Raw genomic sequence first — 15628 nt, 5'->3', positions numbered from 1 at the left:
CCTTTTTACTTTTATTCAAATTCATCCTCAAAACCTGAAGCCTGCATCTCTGACTACAATAGAATACTGCTGCATTTGTTCACATATTCATCTTTTGTTACTTTGGCTGGCTTATTCCTGCCCTATTTAAATTTTTAATAATTCCTCGGGACAATTTTTTCTCTCTTTTTGTATAAAAGGGTTCTCCTTCCTCCCCTCCTCCTCCTCCTCCCATTTTTCAGAATTTCCTTTGTGCAGTCTAGACCAGAAATAGTTTATTCAAAGAACAAGAAATTAGGAGTTCTATTTAGTACTATTTATTAGAAAGGAAGTTAAGGTTATAACGCAAAAATTCCAGACAGTACCTTATTTTCAGATGAGATGACTTTATATAGGAAATTTATGGAGGAAAACCCCTTGTCTGTTTCTTCCTGCTTTTTTGATGTAAAGGCCTTGTTCTTTGTGAAGGGGGGACAGTCAACCTCTTTATTTTGGTAACTGCTAGTCTTCATGAGAAATCACACCAATGTTTAATCATCTATGGAGTCACATTGTTCACAGAGTTATGCACCCATTCCTTAAGTATAGTGCAAAGAAAGTAGTGTTAGAAATTGCATTGTGACTATTTTTTCTGAAATTATATTCACACTACCATTTGACTTTATGTGAGATTTGGTGGGCTTTCTATATGAAATCTCTTCCAATTCAATGTTGTTTTCCTCTTGTTGTCCCTAAGAAGAGTCCTCTTAGCTTTTTACATTACATTCTTTTCTACAGTACTTGGAAGAAGGTCTCAGTGGGTCTAGTAATTTATTCCTACATAAGTGTTTGGCACCTTAATAGAACCATGATGGGCTACTTCTTAATTCTAGTGAGCAAAACAATGAAAAAAAATACTCTAAGCCCAGAACCATAGTGTATTGGTATAGTGCCACCCCTGCTCAATATTATACAAAGCAATTAATAGAAGGGCCCCACCACAAGGACTTTGCAACTGGAAATTCAGTAGGACAGAAAGACAGTTGAAGGAGGGGAAGGGTGAAATTGGTCTTAATATGCAAGTTGCCAGTTTTGGCAACTGCTGCTACATGCATAGTCTTCATTTTAAGGATGATAAGTGGAGATTGGACAAAAGCTTGACAGAAATGTTGGGAATTAAATGTGGATTTAAGGGAAGGAAGAAGGGCACTGTGACTGGAAAAGAATTCAAATGAAGGTGTGTCTTTAAACCCCTGTAACTAAGTGATACAAGGTTTGTTTTGGGCACAGCATATTTCTTTACTTGAACTGCATTCTGTTTCTTCATTTGCCCTTTTGATGTTTAATTTGCTGTCAACAGATCTTTTTGGATTTTCTCTAAACATACAAATTAGCCGGTTTTCATTAGACTCTTAGTAAGACAGAGTGTGTCATGGAAATGACAGGCTGTGTAATTTTATGATGTGAAGTAATCAGCTAATGCCAAGCCCTTTGGCTGCTACATTTATTCCTCTTACAAGAGTTCAGAAACAGGCACTGACAATATCTTTCCTTTGCAAGAAAGTATTTCGCTCAGTAGAGAAACCACCTTCATTTCTCAGTATAATATGAAAATTTCTTTTAACAAGCTGGAAACTCTGTAGTCTCTTTTATTACTAATTGGATGAAGACAGAATGTTCAGCATTGTGCCAGTGTTAATCCTGAAAAGTAGCTGCCTCCTCCTTTGTATGCTAAACTGGTAGTATATATACTGGTTGGCAGAAATGGCAAAAAAGGAAGAAAGGAGGAGGATAGCCGTCACCAATCTAGTGCTCTCTATATTTTGTCTGGATGAAAATTTTGGGAGTTGTATTTCCATCATACTTGGACAACACAAAATTGGGAAAAACTAGTATAGGAAGCCTGGAATCCTAAAATTGAAGTGATCATTTAGGCCACTGAGTCCACCTTCCAAGTGCAGAATCCTAATTTAAATCACTCCTGACAGAGAGCTGTCTGACACAGTGTTTCTCAACCTTGGCAATGTTAAGACATGTGGACTTCAACTCCCAGAATTCTCCAACCAGCATGGTCTAACACTGATCCTACATCCAGTAAAGAGCAATTCTACCATTTCTCTGGGTAATTGGTTCCTTTGTCCAGTTGCGCTTGCTGGATTTCAGCAGCTATGCCATTCGTCATTCACCTATGGACAGAGAGGTAATTTCCCCAGGCAAACAGTGCACCTTCACTGTACCTGTCACCCCTGCCTCTTTAAACTTTGGGGATGCTTGGGAGGCACATCTGGATTATACATATTCATATCTCCTTTTTTTTTTAATAAATAGTTTTTATTAAAAGAAGAATTTTGCAAAGATTTTAAAAACTACAGAACCATAGAAGAAGAAATAGAAAAAGAAAAAGATTATAAAAGGGTAAAAGAAAAAGTGAAGAATAACAAAAAAGTAAGAAAAAGAAAGATATTTAAAGAAGCGACTTCCGATCTTCTTTGCAGCAGTTACAAACATAGCAATTACCATCTCCCTGTCCCATATTACATACCATAGTTCCCTTCTTCCCATAAACAAACCTTTTTAATTAATAAATCCCAAAATCAGCAGTTCATTTTTATCCATTTTCAGCAAAAAATCTATAAAGGGTTTCCAGTCTTTTATAAAAGTAATTGTAGTTCCCGCCTTAATCAAACAAGTCGATTTAGCCCTTTCTGCAAACTCAGCCATCACTTATTCATATTTCCTAGCATGTATCTTATAGTATAAAGAGTGCACAGAATAACTTTTCACCTTCTTCCTATCCCCATCTTTTTTCCTTTTAAACAGAGGAGAACATCCAATCATGGGCACGCTAGAAAAAGAGCCAAGGTAAGAAACTCCCCCTGCCGTCTTTCTATGTTGTATTAGCATTATACTTCAGAAGGTGATGATATGACATTAAACCTGATTCCATCCTTAGTTCTGAGTCCTGGCCACACTCCTTCCTAACAGGGTGCCAGATTTATTACCTCCCAGTCTTCCCTTCTTAGTCCATCACTGATTTCACGGCTCAGAATGCCATAGCAATTGCATCTTATTTCTAGGTCTTACAAGGATTTTTCAAGCACGTCCTTTGGATAGTTCACAGGCACTGCATCCAGCCATCTCGAGGTGGGAGGGTAAGGCCATTGTTCTCTCTGTGGCTGTACCACAACTGCAGAGCAGACTGTTTTTGGAAAAACATGCTGAAAGTTGTCCATCTTCTTGGGAGCCATGGGAACATTTTAAATTTATTGGAGCTCTAGCTTTTGCATCTCGCTTGTTTTCGCTATGCCTGAGTTGTAGTGTTGCACACAGTAAGTCAGGGTGGTGGTGGAGTGTCCCCTTATCAAATCTCTACATCTAAATATTTTTTTTTCTACACACACAGGAATAGCATACTGTGAGGAAGGCCAGGCTCACTATCATTTTGCCTGGCGTGCTTGTTAACCGCTTGCTGGGTTTTGTTTTGTTTTTTGGTGTGAAGGGGAATTCATTCATACTTTCCCACCACTGCAAGCTGAACTGGTGCAGCCCAGAGTTCTTATCTTGTTTTGCTTTGTTGGTTTCCACTCAGAATCTTGGGGCAGCTTACAAATATTGTAAAATAAATCTAAGTTTACTGCCTCCATAAGAACAGGGCAGATTGGGGTTTTACAATTTGAGAGTCAATCACTATCAGATTAAAGTTGGCCCCTTTAGGCATTTGTCATATATGCTTTTAATATTCATTGCATTAGTAAGGCTCTTTAGCTGTGGTCTTTGAAATTATATTAATTTATTTCTATTTATTTATATGAAGATGTATACCATCCATTCTCAAGAGTCCATATTTCACCATAAGTGAGCTCGTCCTATGTAAAATACTGTGGGGCACCACCATTCGCTCCTTTCCCCCAACCCAAATTCTTCAAGCAGCCTGAGACAAAGCTTTATTTTTAGCATATTATGAAACTGGCAGATCACCCAGAGTAGCTATGCTTGTTGAAAATAACATGTAATGTACCAGCTGTAGAATGGAAGGTTTGGAATTAAGCAGGAAGAATCTACTTATTTGTTACTTACTTTTGCTATATATATTTGGGGAGAGATCATACAATGAATTCATTGCAACTGAGAAGCCGAAATCATGTATTCATCCTTTAGGCCTACATAGAAGCTAAGGTCAGATGGAGTGGCAAGTTATCATGCATACTGGGATCCCATCTAAGATGCCAAGAGGGGAAGTTTTTCCTAGTTATGTGCTTACTAATTTTTATGGAGTAGACACCCTCTGTGTTGCTACAGGGTAACAAAGAATGTATCTTTCTAATTACAACAGTGCTACCTTAATTACCACTAGGTGGCCGGCCGGTCCATGACGTATTAAAAGGAGCTGTAGCCACCTGCATCTTAACTTCAGAAGCGTTTGTTGTTGTTTTTCAGTCAAATTCAAAACTGAAACTAGTCAGGAGCCTGGCTGTATGTGAAGAATCCTCTAGTCCCTTTGTGGATGGGCCTTTGGAAACCCAGGTAGGCCAAACAATAGAAAGATACCCTTTTCAACTGATGGGAGAGGAGGGTAGAGAATCCCTTTCAGTGTTAATTATTTCTGGCATAGATTAAGGTAAGGCACCTTCTTGAACAAAACTTGCTTGTAGCAATGGCATCTTATGGCAAAAGGATAGCCAAGTTAAAATGTATTAAAAGTGATATTGAAATACTATTGGCAGGGCTTTAATAGTAATCTCCAGTGGCCTGATTACAGTCTGCCATACCTATGAGTGCATGTTCTGGACTCTTTATTAAAAAAGCTTGAATTAGGTAGCTGATGTAACAGATGATTGTATCACAAAGAGTAGTATAAGGAGAACTTTCAGGATATGATAACAGAGCTTTTAATCTTCTAGTGATTCCAAATAATACCTACATGTTAGGGGACTTGAATATCTCTTACATGTAGAACAGCAGTCTGTGCAGAAAGTGACACACATTGTGAGCATCCATATAGTAAATCACCATGGTTCAGATTATAGGACGCTATAATAAGAAGACAGAAGCAAGAATAGTGGCAAATACTAGAGATGTTTTACCACCCCAATAGTATAGATTATTCAAGCAGGTGACCTATGCTTCTTAAAAAATATCAATGCAAAATCCACTGGGTTGTTAATCTATCTGATCTGGAAAGGGCTTCCGTTTTCACACCCGAATTGATCATTTATTGGTTGGCTCCCTAAGCAAAATTTGCTGTTCTCTTAATGTCAGCAAAATTTGCTGTTCTCTTAATATCACATCCCCCCCTCTTTTTTTTTTTGAAGCAAGGGAAAACAAGGACACAAGGGCCTGCTTAGTCTAGCCATTTGTCCATCTTGTCAGTATCAGGAAGAAGGAGTATGAGAAGCTGGAGAAGTACCAGGGCCTGAAGGAAGAACTAGAGAGGATGTGGAAAGTAAAGGCCAAAGTGGTCCCAGTGGTGGTAGGAGCACTCGGGGCTGTGACTCCTAAGCTGGGAGAATGGCTCCAGTAGATCCGAGGAACAACAACAGAGCTCTCTGCCAGAAGAGTGCAGTGCTAGGAACAGCTCAGATACGGCATAGAACCCTCAACTCCCAGGCCTCTGGTAGAGGACCCAAGATTGAGGAAGACGCATATCACCCATAGGGGTGAGAGGGGAATTTTTTATATATAAATCAATCACACAAATAAGAACTTAGCCACATGGAGCAGGGGAGGCCAGAATCTTCAGTGATTGATGGCCAACCTGACCCAAAGTAAAATTCCTTCCTAGATCCAAAAACTTGATCATACGATGCTTCCAGCTTCTGTTGATTGCAAAGCATCAACAAATACAGCTTTTGTCCTGTCACTAGGATATCATACATTTGCACATCAGTTGCCCATCTGACAAGGAAGATGACAAATCTGCAAAAGATGGTCCCGAGAAAGAAGAAAAAGAAAAAAACAAAGAGAAGGCCCCCAAGAAAATGTTGTCTAGAGGTAAGACAATCTTAGGTTCCAGTCAGATCTGTTCTTTGTAAAATTCCAGGGACCTGGATGACACCAATAAATTAGTAAAATGTCATTTCCTAAAATCTTAAGGTGAATTAGTAACATGGTTTAATAACCCTTGAAGGTTGTGCAATATATTTGATGTCATTCAATTTGTTTGTTATTTATTTGTTAGTTGCATATCCTGTCTTTCCTCAAGGAGTGCATAGGCATAATTTTCCCCCTAAACAGCAGCCCTGGGAGGTAGGTTGGTTGGAGAGATGGTACCTGGCCCAAGTCATCCAGTCAGTTTCTGTATCTGAGCCTCCCAATCTGGGTCTCCCCAATCCATAATGTGTTGATTAGCCACTACACTCTCATTGAAGATGGAGTAAAGAAAAAATTAATTTGCAACTTTATATAGTTAGAAAAGAAATTTTATATAGTTAGAAAACAAATGTTGTTATGTTTTTAAAAATCTTAGTGTGGAGATGCATGTAAATGCTTTACACAGGGAGACTCAGGTTTGCCTGAAAGTGCACATTTTGATAATATTCCCCATTGCCAATGGGAGAACATTTGGATTTCTTCCCACATAAAGCTTGCCCAGATTATAAAATTCAGTAAAATGGTGCACACGCACACACACACACGTGCATATACATACATACATACATACACACACTTAGCTACTCTGTTAGCTACCATATATATATATATATATATATATATATATATATATATAGGTAGTCCCTAGTTTTAGATAGATAGAGAGATAGAGAGATAGAGAGATAGAGAGATAGAGAGATAGATAGATGTGTATAAATAAAAAAACACTTAGCTGCCCTATGAAAAGTGGTAGGTGATTAAGTGTTTCTTTAGAATTCCTCAGGTCTATTTTTTCTGCCATTTCCATAGTGAGTTGGGAAAGTTACTAACACAAGTGGCAGTGCTATACCAAGTTCTCCGTTCAATCCCTCCATCCTCCTTTCACCTGGGGATGAAAAATGAAAAATCTCTGTCAGAAGTTTTATTTTGTCCCAATTTTTTCTCCATGTACCTTAAACTTCATTTGATATTAGAATTGTTTCTTTCTTACTGCTATTATAAAAGCATCCTGGCACCTCTGCATTATCTTACTGGTTATTTGATTGGAATGTGCACTTTTGAAATATAAAATAGCATGATAGGATATCTGCTTACTTGAAGTAAAACAAAGTAGTTCTTTCCTTCAACTGGCAGGCTGCACACAGACTCCACCATCTCAGAGGCATATGAAGATATTTTATAACACTTCTTGCAGTCCATTTAGTGCACCCTGTTGTGATGCAGGCCATCACTTAGGTGGCACTACATTTCAGCCCCCCCCCCCGCATCACATTTAAAAGAACTAATAATCCTGAAGATTAGAAGAGAAGAATCTGCCATTTTATAGCGTAATGTGGCACAGGAAATAACCTGCAAAACTGGAAAAGGATTAACATGCAAAGCTATCTTCAGATTGCATGAGACAATTGCCCAATATATCACCCAGTATTGGGGGCTCCTGTGTCCAGACCTTGTTGAGACACAGAAGGCCTTAATACTGGGTTATATATGGGGCAAGCATGTGATGTTATTTCTAGGCTTCTTATGAGAGTTTGCTTTCCTGGAGGTGCCATGTTCCAGAAGACCATAGCATAGCAAACGCATGCATTTCGACTGAGCTGCAGCCCTCTAAATAATTGCTTGCAAGATAGAATTTAAACTCTGCAGGGCTCCTCTGCACACAGCATTTCCCCTAGATGAGCAACCTGTTTACTTCTCTGGGATCACAAACGCTGCATATCTCTACTGGAGGGAAAAAATGGTGTGTGTTGGTGTCCACTGAATTGCTAGGGCATAACTCTGTTTTCAGTCTTAACTTGTTCCTTGGTGTGCAAAGGCATGCACTCATGTTTAATAAAGCACAGAGCCTACTTAACCAACCAGTTCATCTGGACTGGCGACTCTAAACTCTCTGGAACTTGTGATGAAAATTGTGAGAAATTTGAATAAGAGGAGCCAAGAACTACTAACAACATCTGAGTTTGCTTTCACCTCCTCTGAGATAAAAAGCTTTGTAAATAATGCTGAACCTAACATATCTCATTATAAAAACCTGGTGAGTGATGATTTGTCCCCCACAACTTGTTACGATGGATTATTGTAAACTTTGTTAATATGGGGGTTGAAGATCAAGCACTGAGGCTTGATAATTTGCCTTCTAGGAAGAAACAGATCAGTCTATTTCTGGTCAGTGTCATTTTATGGTGGTGATAATGATAATGATGATTCCCCTTGCTACCTTAAGAAATACTCTGGAATTCGTTGAGTACATTGATAGAAGCTGGCATTTCATAAGAAGAATTCAGGGATATATCACAACACACTTTGACTGATCAAATAAGCCCTTTTCTTTCTGTAGTCTAGATTCATATTGTAAACCTGTCCAAGAATTCATCCATTTTGGAGCTAGACAAAGGTGGAAGCCCTTTCCATTACAGTGGAATGGGTGGCAGAGGGAGCTAGACCCATATTGAAATCCTAGGGATTAATCTCACCCTCTGATTTAGCCTAATGGTCTTTCAAAGTGCCAAGCAGTTGAATTTGAAGGGAGAAGTTTGGAGTGTGCATTGAAGTGCATGTAACATCTGTCAGAAAATACCTCGTAGGCTCTCAACTATGACTTTACTTGAGTTGGACTATTGTTCCCATTGTTTACTCTTATTCTGAGCAGTGTTTTGGCACAAAGGGAGCTGTAGTGCAACATTTGGGTATCCAAGGTTGGAAAAGACTCTACTAAAATTGTGTCCATTCCACCATCTGCACTAAACTGAGGTCCTTGAATGCCAGAATCAATCAATCAATCAATCAATCAATCAATCAATCAATCAATCTATATCTACCTACCTACCTACCTACCTACCTACCTACCTTTCTCTCTCTCTCTCTCTCTCTCTCTCTCTCTCTCTCTCTCTTTCTCTTTCTCTTTCTCTTTCTCCTATAAGTAGTCATTTCTTGAGTCTGCTTCTATTGTCTATTATAGATTCCAGCCAGGAATACACAGACTCCACTGGAATAGATTTGCATGAATTTTTAGTAAATACACTGAAGAAAAACCCAAGGTAGGTTCCAGAATGGTCATGTTATGGATCCTGCAACTGCATGCAGAATTAAAAAGGAGAGGTACATATATAACCAAGGGTAGTGTTAGCTGCCAAAAATCTAACATGTTTATGTTGGTATGTGTCTCCTGAGGGTATGATGGAGCCGCTAAGCAGCCTTCCACGCCCTCCTTAAATCTTGGAGATGATGTAAGTATCATGAGCATGAATTACATAAAGTTTAGAGTGTGCTCTCAGTTTATCTAGTCTTGCTACTCCCAAGGATTCATACGCTTATCCTGCCCTGAACAGTCTTGGACTTGACATGGCAACAGTGAGATCTGGAGTTGGTAGGGATTGGGCTTTGACTAATGCCTAGGCCCTTGGCAACAGTGCTACGAGGAATCATGAGGATAGTTCTTAGACTAGTGCTGATTGGTCTGTAACTTCTAAGTTGTGATCCTTTCCTGATCTGCAGTATTTACCATTAATGGAGATTAGTGTATTTGTGAGAAATTTCCCCATGATCTGCCTAGTCATGTAGCCCAATATATCAGGAAAACACTTGGCTGGGGAAAATTGATCCAGCCTGTAGATTATCTACTACAGTATCTGAAATACATTATAATGAGTAAAATTTCATCACATTTTTCTTAGTGTAAGATGATGTTGACAGGTTTCCTACTCAAATTGTTACTGGTCTGTAAACTTAGCTTTGCTGTGTCATTCCTCTGCCCTCTTAGAAAATCCTGGAAAGCTGAATCAGTAATGATACAAGCTTTTTGCTACTTATTTGCTTGTTCATTTACATTTTGCTGTTCCTCCAGAGATGCAAGAGGGATGTACATAACCCTGCAGCATAGGTTGGATTGAGAAAATGTGGCTGGCCTAGAGTTACTAAGTAAGCTTCATGATTCCATGGGTATTTGAGCTTGGTCTCCTTAGTCTTTCAACAAAGCTCGAACCACTATGTTGGCTATCTAGCAGTTCAGACTAACAAAATAGATGCATTTATATACTACATGCAAGGACAGAAAGTAGGAAAAATGGATATGAGGTACACAGTTACAAAGAATTGTGATTTAAAAGCCCTGCCTTTAAATAGCTTCTCTATTGTGCTTCCGCTGTTTCATTAATAAATGGTATCAAAACTGAATGTCTCACATTAGCTGTGTTTTGATACATTTTTCTCTTCAATAATAAAAATTGTATGAGAGCCCATGGGTTGTAATGCTTCTAGTCTGTATGCAGAAAATAATCTGCCTGAACAGAAAAGTACTACTTCTAACTTGCTACATCTATTTTGCGTCTGTCAGCGCGGAACAGGTAACAGGGCCTTGGTTGTTGAATTACCTTGAGCTTTTAGTTTAATGTTAGAAAAGAGGGGGACGTAAGTCTACAGATTTTTCAAAGAGATGTATAGTCTTTTCTGCTCTGAATGTTTTATTGATTTTCTTTAACAGGGATAGGATGATGCTGCTAAAATTAGAACAGGAGATCCTGGAATTTATTAATGATAACAAGTAAGTAATGTGTGTTGATTTATGAGTAAGGATAACTTAAGGGACTACATGTTTTCTATGTCTTGAGATGGAAATCTTCCATTTGATGAAAGTGCAGGTACTCTTTCCTTCTCCTCTGCTCTTCCTCAATAGGTTAAGAATTTGTACATTTGCATATACAACCCAGTCAGGTTCTTTGTTCAGGACTAGTATAGAGCAATTATGGAGTTTCCATTTCCTCCTCTTCCTCCTTTTAGCTCTGCATCTGGATTCAGAATAATGTCTCTGAATTTAGTAGGCATTATTCCCAGTTATACAATTCTCTGGATCCTAACTGAACCAGCAGCATAAAAATACAAAGCCGTTTTGGTACGTTTTATTTCATCTTCTCTTTCTCCAAGCAGCTTAGGATAGCTTTCAAGATTTCTCTCCCTCAGCCCACTTTTATCTTCAGGACCGTTCTCGATGGTCCAAGATCCTTCAGAAGGTGTTATGGTTAAACGGGGATTTCAACCTGGGCCTTCCAGTCATTATCCAACACAGCAGATGCTACACGAAAATTCAGGGTATCCCTGGGGGTAGGGGTGTCAACCAAGTCAAGATGGCAGTGCAACTGTGCAGTCAAAAGCCACCCTTTTTTTATGGGCACCATCTTACCTTTCTTACACACCCACACTCACTACCACACTTGTGAACATCTCTGCATAAACTGCAGCTTATACAGACTTCTCCGAACTCAACATAATAAAAAGTTGATATAACACAAAGTTATAGTAGACATTAGAAGAGCAGAAGGAAATCCCACACTGCAGCTTCGTTGACAACCTAATGTGCTATGTATCATATATTTCGGCTATCCTTTGGAAGGTTACTCTTCCCTAACATTCTTTAAAGAGTGATTCTTAAGATTAAAAATTGGCCTCTATGCTACTAAAACTAAATGTATTGCTAATGAGCCATGGTTCTTTCTGGATAGACACATGCATCTGTTACAAACTGTTAAGACTTTTTGTCATGCCTTCTTTACCCATAACAAGCGTGTTCATGGCTTATTAAAGGGGAAGGGGATGTAAGTGTACTGGTAGGAGATTGCACACCTTTCTTCTTTCCAAGCTTGCTTGTATAGCTCTTTATTTTAGTTCTCTGCAGATATTTAAAGCAAACAGTGTTAAGCCTTTCAGTATCCCATTCAGATCTGAATCTAGGCATGTATGGTTTAAGCCAACCATGCAGTATGAGTGAAGTCCATTCTTTTTAATTTTTCAGCGGCCAATACAGAAATAGCGGGGAAGAAATGGAGACCTGTAGCTGTCTAACAAAGCATTTGCCCAGTTTAGTTGCTGACATCCTTGTTCAAAAGAATTTTAGGGAAATTCTTTAGAAATTCTCTTAGTCCATTTATCTATGTAGACATATACTGGGAGAGATACATTAATGGTCTGATCCAGGATCAGATAGCTTAATAGTGCTAAGCTATGGTTATTTGTGGTTTATTGAATAAATAGCTGGGTTTGTACAACACAGATAACTGGGTTCACATAATATGCTAAATCTTAAATGTCCAATATGTAATTACTAGGAATGCCGGAAGAATGCCTGCTGGAAGGCTTTTTTCATTAGTTCACACTATTAATCAAATACTTGGACCCTGTTGTTTAGGGCAGAATATACCAAGATTCAGCTAAAAGCTAAGATATGGTTTGTGTTTTGGAAGGTTTTTTCCCCTTAGTATTTATATGTCAGCTTATTCCAAATGACAGTGGGCAGCTTACTACATAGGTACATGTGCATATAAGATTAGCATTCTAATATATCGATATTTAAGTCATTATTCCTAGAGCTAGTATACATGACTTGAAATGGATGCAAGCCATTCATTGCATAAAACTGTAGGAAGAGTTGCTTCAGTGCCCGTCCTAAAAAAGTCCACATTACTCCCAGGTGTAACTGAATGAACCACTAGTAGAGATGAAATGATTTTTTTGGATTATTTAAATGTCAATGATTTTTTAACAGTGTAAAATTATATCAAATTGCAATTTGCACTATCTGTAAAGCAGTATTACTGAGTTGCTAGTGATGGTTTAGTTACCAGTGAATGGATTCTTGCTGCAGCAGTTTAGCTTGATCTTTTTACCTGCTAAATTTGCTGAATGAGAGTGTCTCTGCTAAACGTATCCCACCATCTGCCATGGAGCTGATGACCAAGGTTGCCCACATTTTCAGTTTTCAGGAAGTTCTAGTTGAGCATTACTCACATGGAAACAAGTGTTTATTTGTTGTGCCCCCATCTGGCACCCTACAGATGTGTTGGAACTGCAACTTCAAGAATTCCCAGCCAGCATGACCAAAAGGAGAAAACACTGGGATTTGCAGTCCCATCTGGAGAGGTCCAGACTATGGAAGGTTGTAAATTTAGGAGGGTAGGCATCAACTGATGGGATACTAATTGATTCTAATATATGTGAGTTTACTTTTTTTTTTAATGTAAAAAAATGGAAACAATTAAGGCTACCTCCCCAGTCTAAGTAAGTCAAGAAAATATAAAAGGTTAATTACTGATTCGTGTTCTGGTCACAGTGAACTTGCACAGTTCTAGGTTTTCTGGTTGCTGGGTTTTCAGCTGCAATAGGAAATGAGACCATGTTGACAAATGTTTAGGTTTGGTTGAGACTTTTCAAAAGATGCTGAAGATGTCAAAAAAGAATATCCATGGGTTGTTCTTTTTCCTGGATGCCCCTTTCCCTTATACTGTATCAGAATGCTACCTTTCTAAAGTATAGCCATCTGAAGGTGAACACTTTCTAAAGTGTTTATGTCCATTGTAGACATCCTGTAGAACCTGTTATAGCTCAGTGTCAGACTCTCTCTTTTCCAGGCAACATTTTGTTTCATTTTAGTAGGCCTGGGGCATTTTAAGCAATGGCAGGGCAATCTAGAGTTTGCATTCTTCATTCCTGTTCATGGTCTGCCAGAAAGCAGCTTATTTAAGTCCAGGGTTGTTTCACTGCACTCTTGCTTTAGTAAAGAACTTCAGTATAAGTTATTCTGAGGATGACATTTTTAGTTGAAGCAATGTAGTGTATCATGGCTTTCATTTTTTATTGTCTTGTTCTTTCCTCTCCTTCCCCTTTGCCCTTGCTGCGGTCAGCAATCAGTTCAAGAAGTTTCCTCAAATGACCTCATACCACAGAATGCTTTTACACCGGGTGGCTGCCTATTTTGGCATGGACCACAACGTAGACCAAACGGGGAAAGCTGTCATTATCAACAAGACCGGTAACACAAGAATGTAAGGCAAGAATGCTTTTCAACTAGGAAGGGGGTACTGGGAAATTAATTACATTCTTAATGCTTTAACATTTCTATAGCTCTTCGGAATATTCAGAGCTCTTTCTAACTTGCTATTCCTACAATCATAGAGTTAGAAAGTACCATTAAGGCCATTGGATTTCACCCCTTCTTGTGCAGGCTCCATAGAGCAACATTGAGATTATCCTTGTCTTTCTTTCCCTTGCCTTGCCTAATCAATTCATGACAGAAATGGAATATAAGTCAAAGCTCCTTGTAACAGCCTCTTAATGGTTATCCTTATCCTAAAACTGTGACAGGTAGCATGGTGTCATCCAGTTGTTTCATTTGGAAACCTATATCAGCCACAGTCCACATGTCCAAAAGCAACCAACTGTGGGACTTGTACTGCTGAATGTCTAGAGGACACTGGGCTTCCTGGCTTTTATCCAAAAACATTTTGGGCCCTCTGAAATGGATTTTTACCTCCATGACCTGATCCTTTTTTTTCCCTCTGCTTGGCAGGGCTATGGAGAAGTTCTATGCTCCATGAAGGCAGGGTTCACAGACCATTTCTTTCCTCATCACAAACCTTTTCCCCATTCTTCCAGCTTTTCCCGTTGAAAGAAGAAAGACACCTAAAATGTGATGGCTTTCTCCCCAGTTTTCTTCCTTCCTTGAGCAGGAAACAGATGGTTTTTCCTCCCTGTTTTCTACAGGGTGTGCTGGAGTTTCCTAGACCACTCCTGGATTATGTTGGCATTAATGTTAGATAACATTTTAAAACTGCCATGTGAAGGGCCTGCCACCATGATTTTTTTTTTTTAAATACAGTACTGTGCAAAAGTTTTAGGCAGGTGTGAAAAAATGATGTAAAGTAAGAATGCTTTCAAAAATATATATTGTATTGCTTATGTTAATCAATTTACAAAATGCAAAGTGAGCAAACAGAAGAAAAACCCAAATCAAATCAATATTTGGTGTGACCACCCTTTGCCTTCAAAACAGCATCAATTCTTCTAGGTACACTTGCACACAGTTTTTGAAGGAATTTAGCAGGTAGGTTGTTCCAAACATCTTGGAAAACTAACCACAGATCTCCTGTGGATGTAGGCTGCCTCAAATCCTTCTGTCTCTTCATGTAATCCCAGACAGACTCGATGATGTTGAGATCAGGGCTCTGTGGGGGCCAAACCATCACTTCCAGGACTCCTTGTTCTTCTTTATGCTGAAGATAGTTCTTCATGACATTGGCTGTATGTTTGGGGTTGTTGCCCTGCTGCAGAATAAATTTGGGGCCAATCACATGCCTCCCTGATGGTATGGCATGATGGATAGGTATCTGCCTGTATTTCTCAGCATTGAGGACACCACTGACCCTGACCAAATCTCCAACTCCATTTGCAGCCCCAAACTTGCAAGGAACCTCCACCATGTTTCACTGTTGCCTGCAGACACTCATTATTGTACCGTTCTCTAGCCCTTCGGCAAACAAACTGCCTCCTGCTACAGCCAAATATTTCAAATTTGACTCATCAGTCCAGAGCACCTGCTGCCATTTTTTCACACCCCAGTTCCTATGTTTTCGTGCATACTTGAGTCACTTAGCCTTGTTTCCACGTCGGAGGTATGGCTTTCTGGCCGCACTTCTTCCATGAAGACCACTTCTCGCTAGACTTCTCCCAACAGTAGATGGGTATACCTGGGTCCCACTGGTTTCCACCAGTTCTGTGCTGATGGCACTGCTGGACATCTTCCAATCTCGAAGGG

At 39.2% G+C, this 15628-nt stretch overlaps 1 protein-coding gene across 9 annotated transcripts in view; it reads left to right on the top strand.

The window, feature by feature from the left end:
• Positions 1–15628, top strand: part of R3HDM2 (R3H domain containing 2) — a 167033-nt gene that overhangs the window by 98945 nt on the left and 52460 nt on the right. For all 9 annotated transcript variants that reach the window (XM_088137957.1, XM_088137953.1, XM_088137954.1 and 6 more), the window contains exons 3-8: positions 2779–2820; positions 4396–4482; positions 5823–5949; positions 9008–9086; positions 10529–10588; positions 13719–13859. In XM_088137957.1, coding sequence (XP_087994083.1) covers positions 2779–2820; positions 4396–4482; positions 5823–5949; positions 9008–9086; positions 10529–10588; positions 13719–13859 — 536 coding nt within the window. The remainder of the gene's footprint in view (positions 1–2778; positions 2821–4395; positions 4483–5822; positions 5950–9007; positions 9087–10528; positions 10589–13718; positions 13860–15628) is intronic.

The sequence above is a fragment of the Python bivittatus genome, unplaced genomic scaffold (genome assembly GCF_059951505.1).
Source record: "Python bivittatus isolate LINGU-HERP-01145 unplaced genomic scaffold, Pbiv_v1 ctg000220_np1212, whole genome shotgun sequence".
NCBI classification, from domain to species: Eukaryota; Metazoa; Chordata; class Lepidosauria; order Squamata; family Pythonidae; genus Python; species Python bivittatus.
The sequence above is the reverse complement of the archived record's forward strand: the minus strand, read 5'-3'. Positions and strand labels throughout refer to the sequence as shown.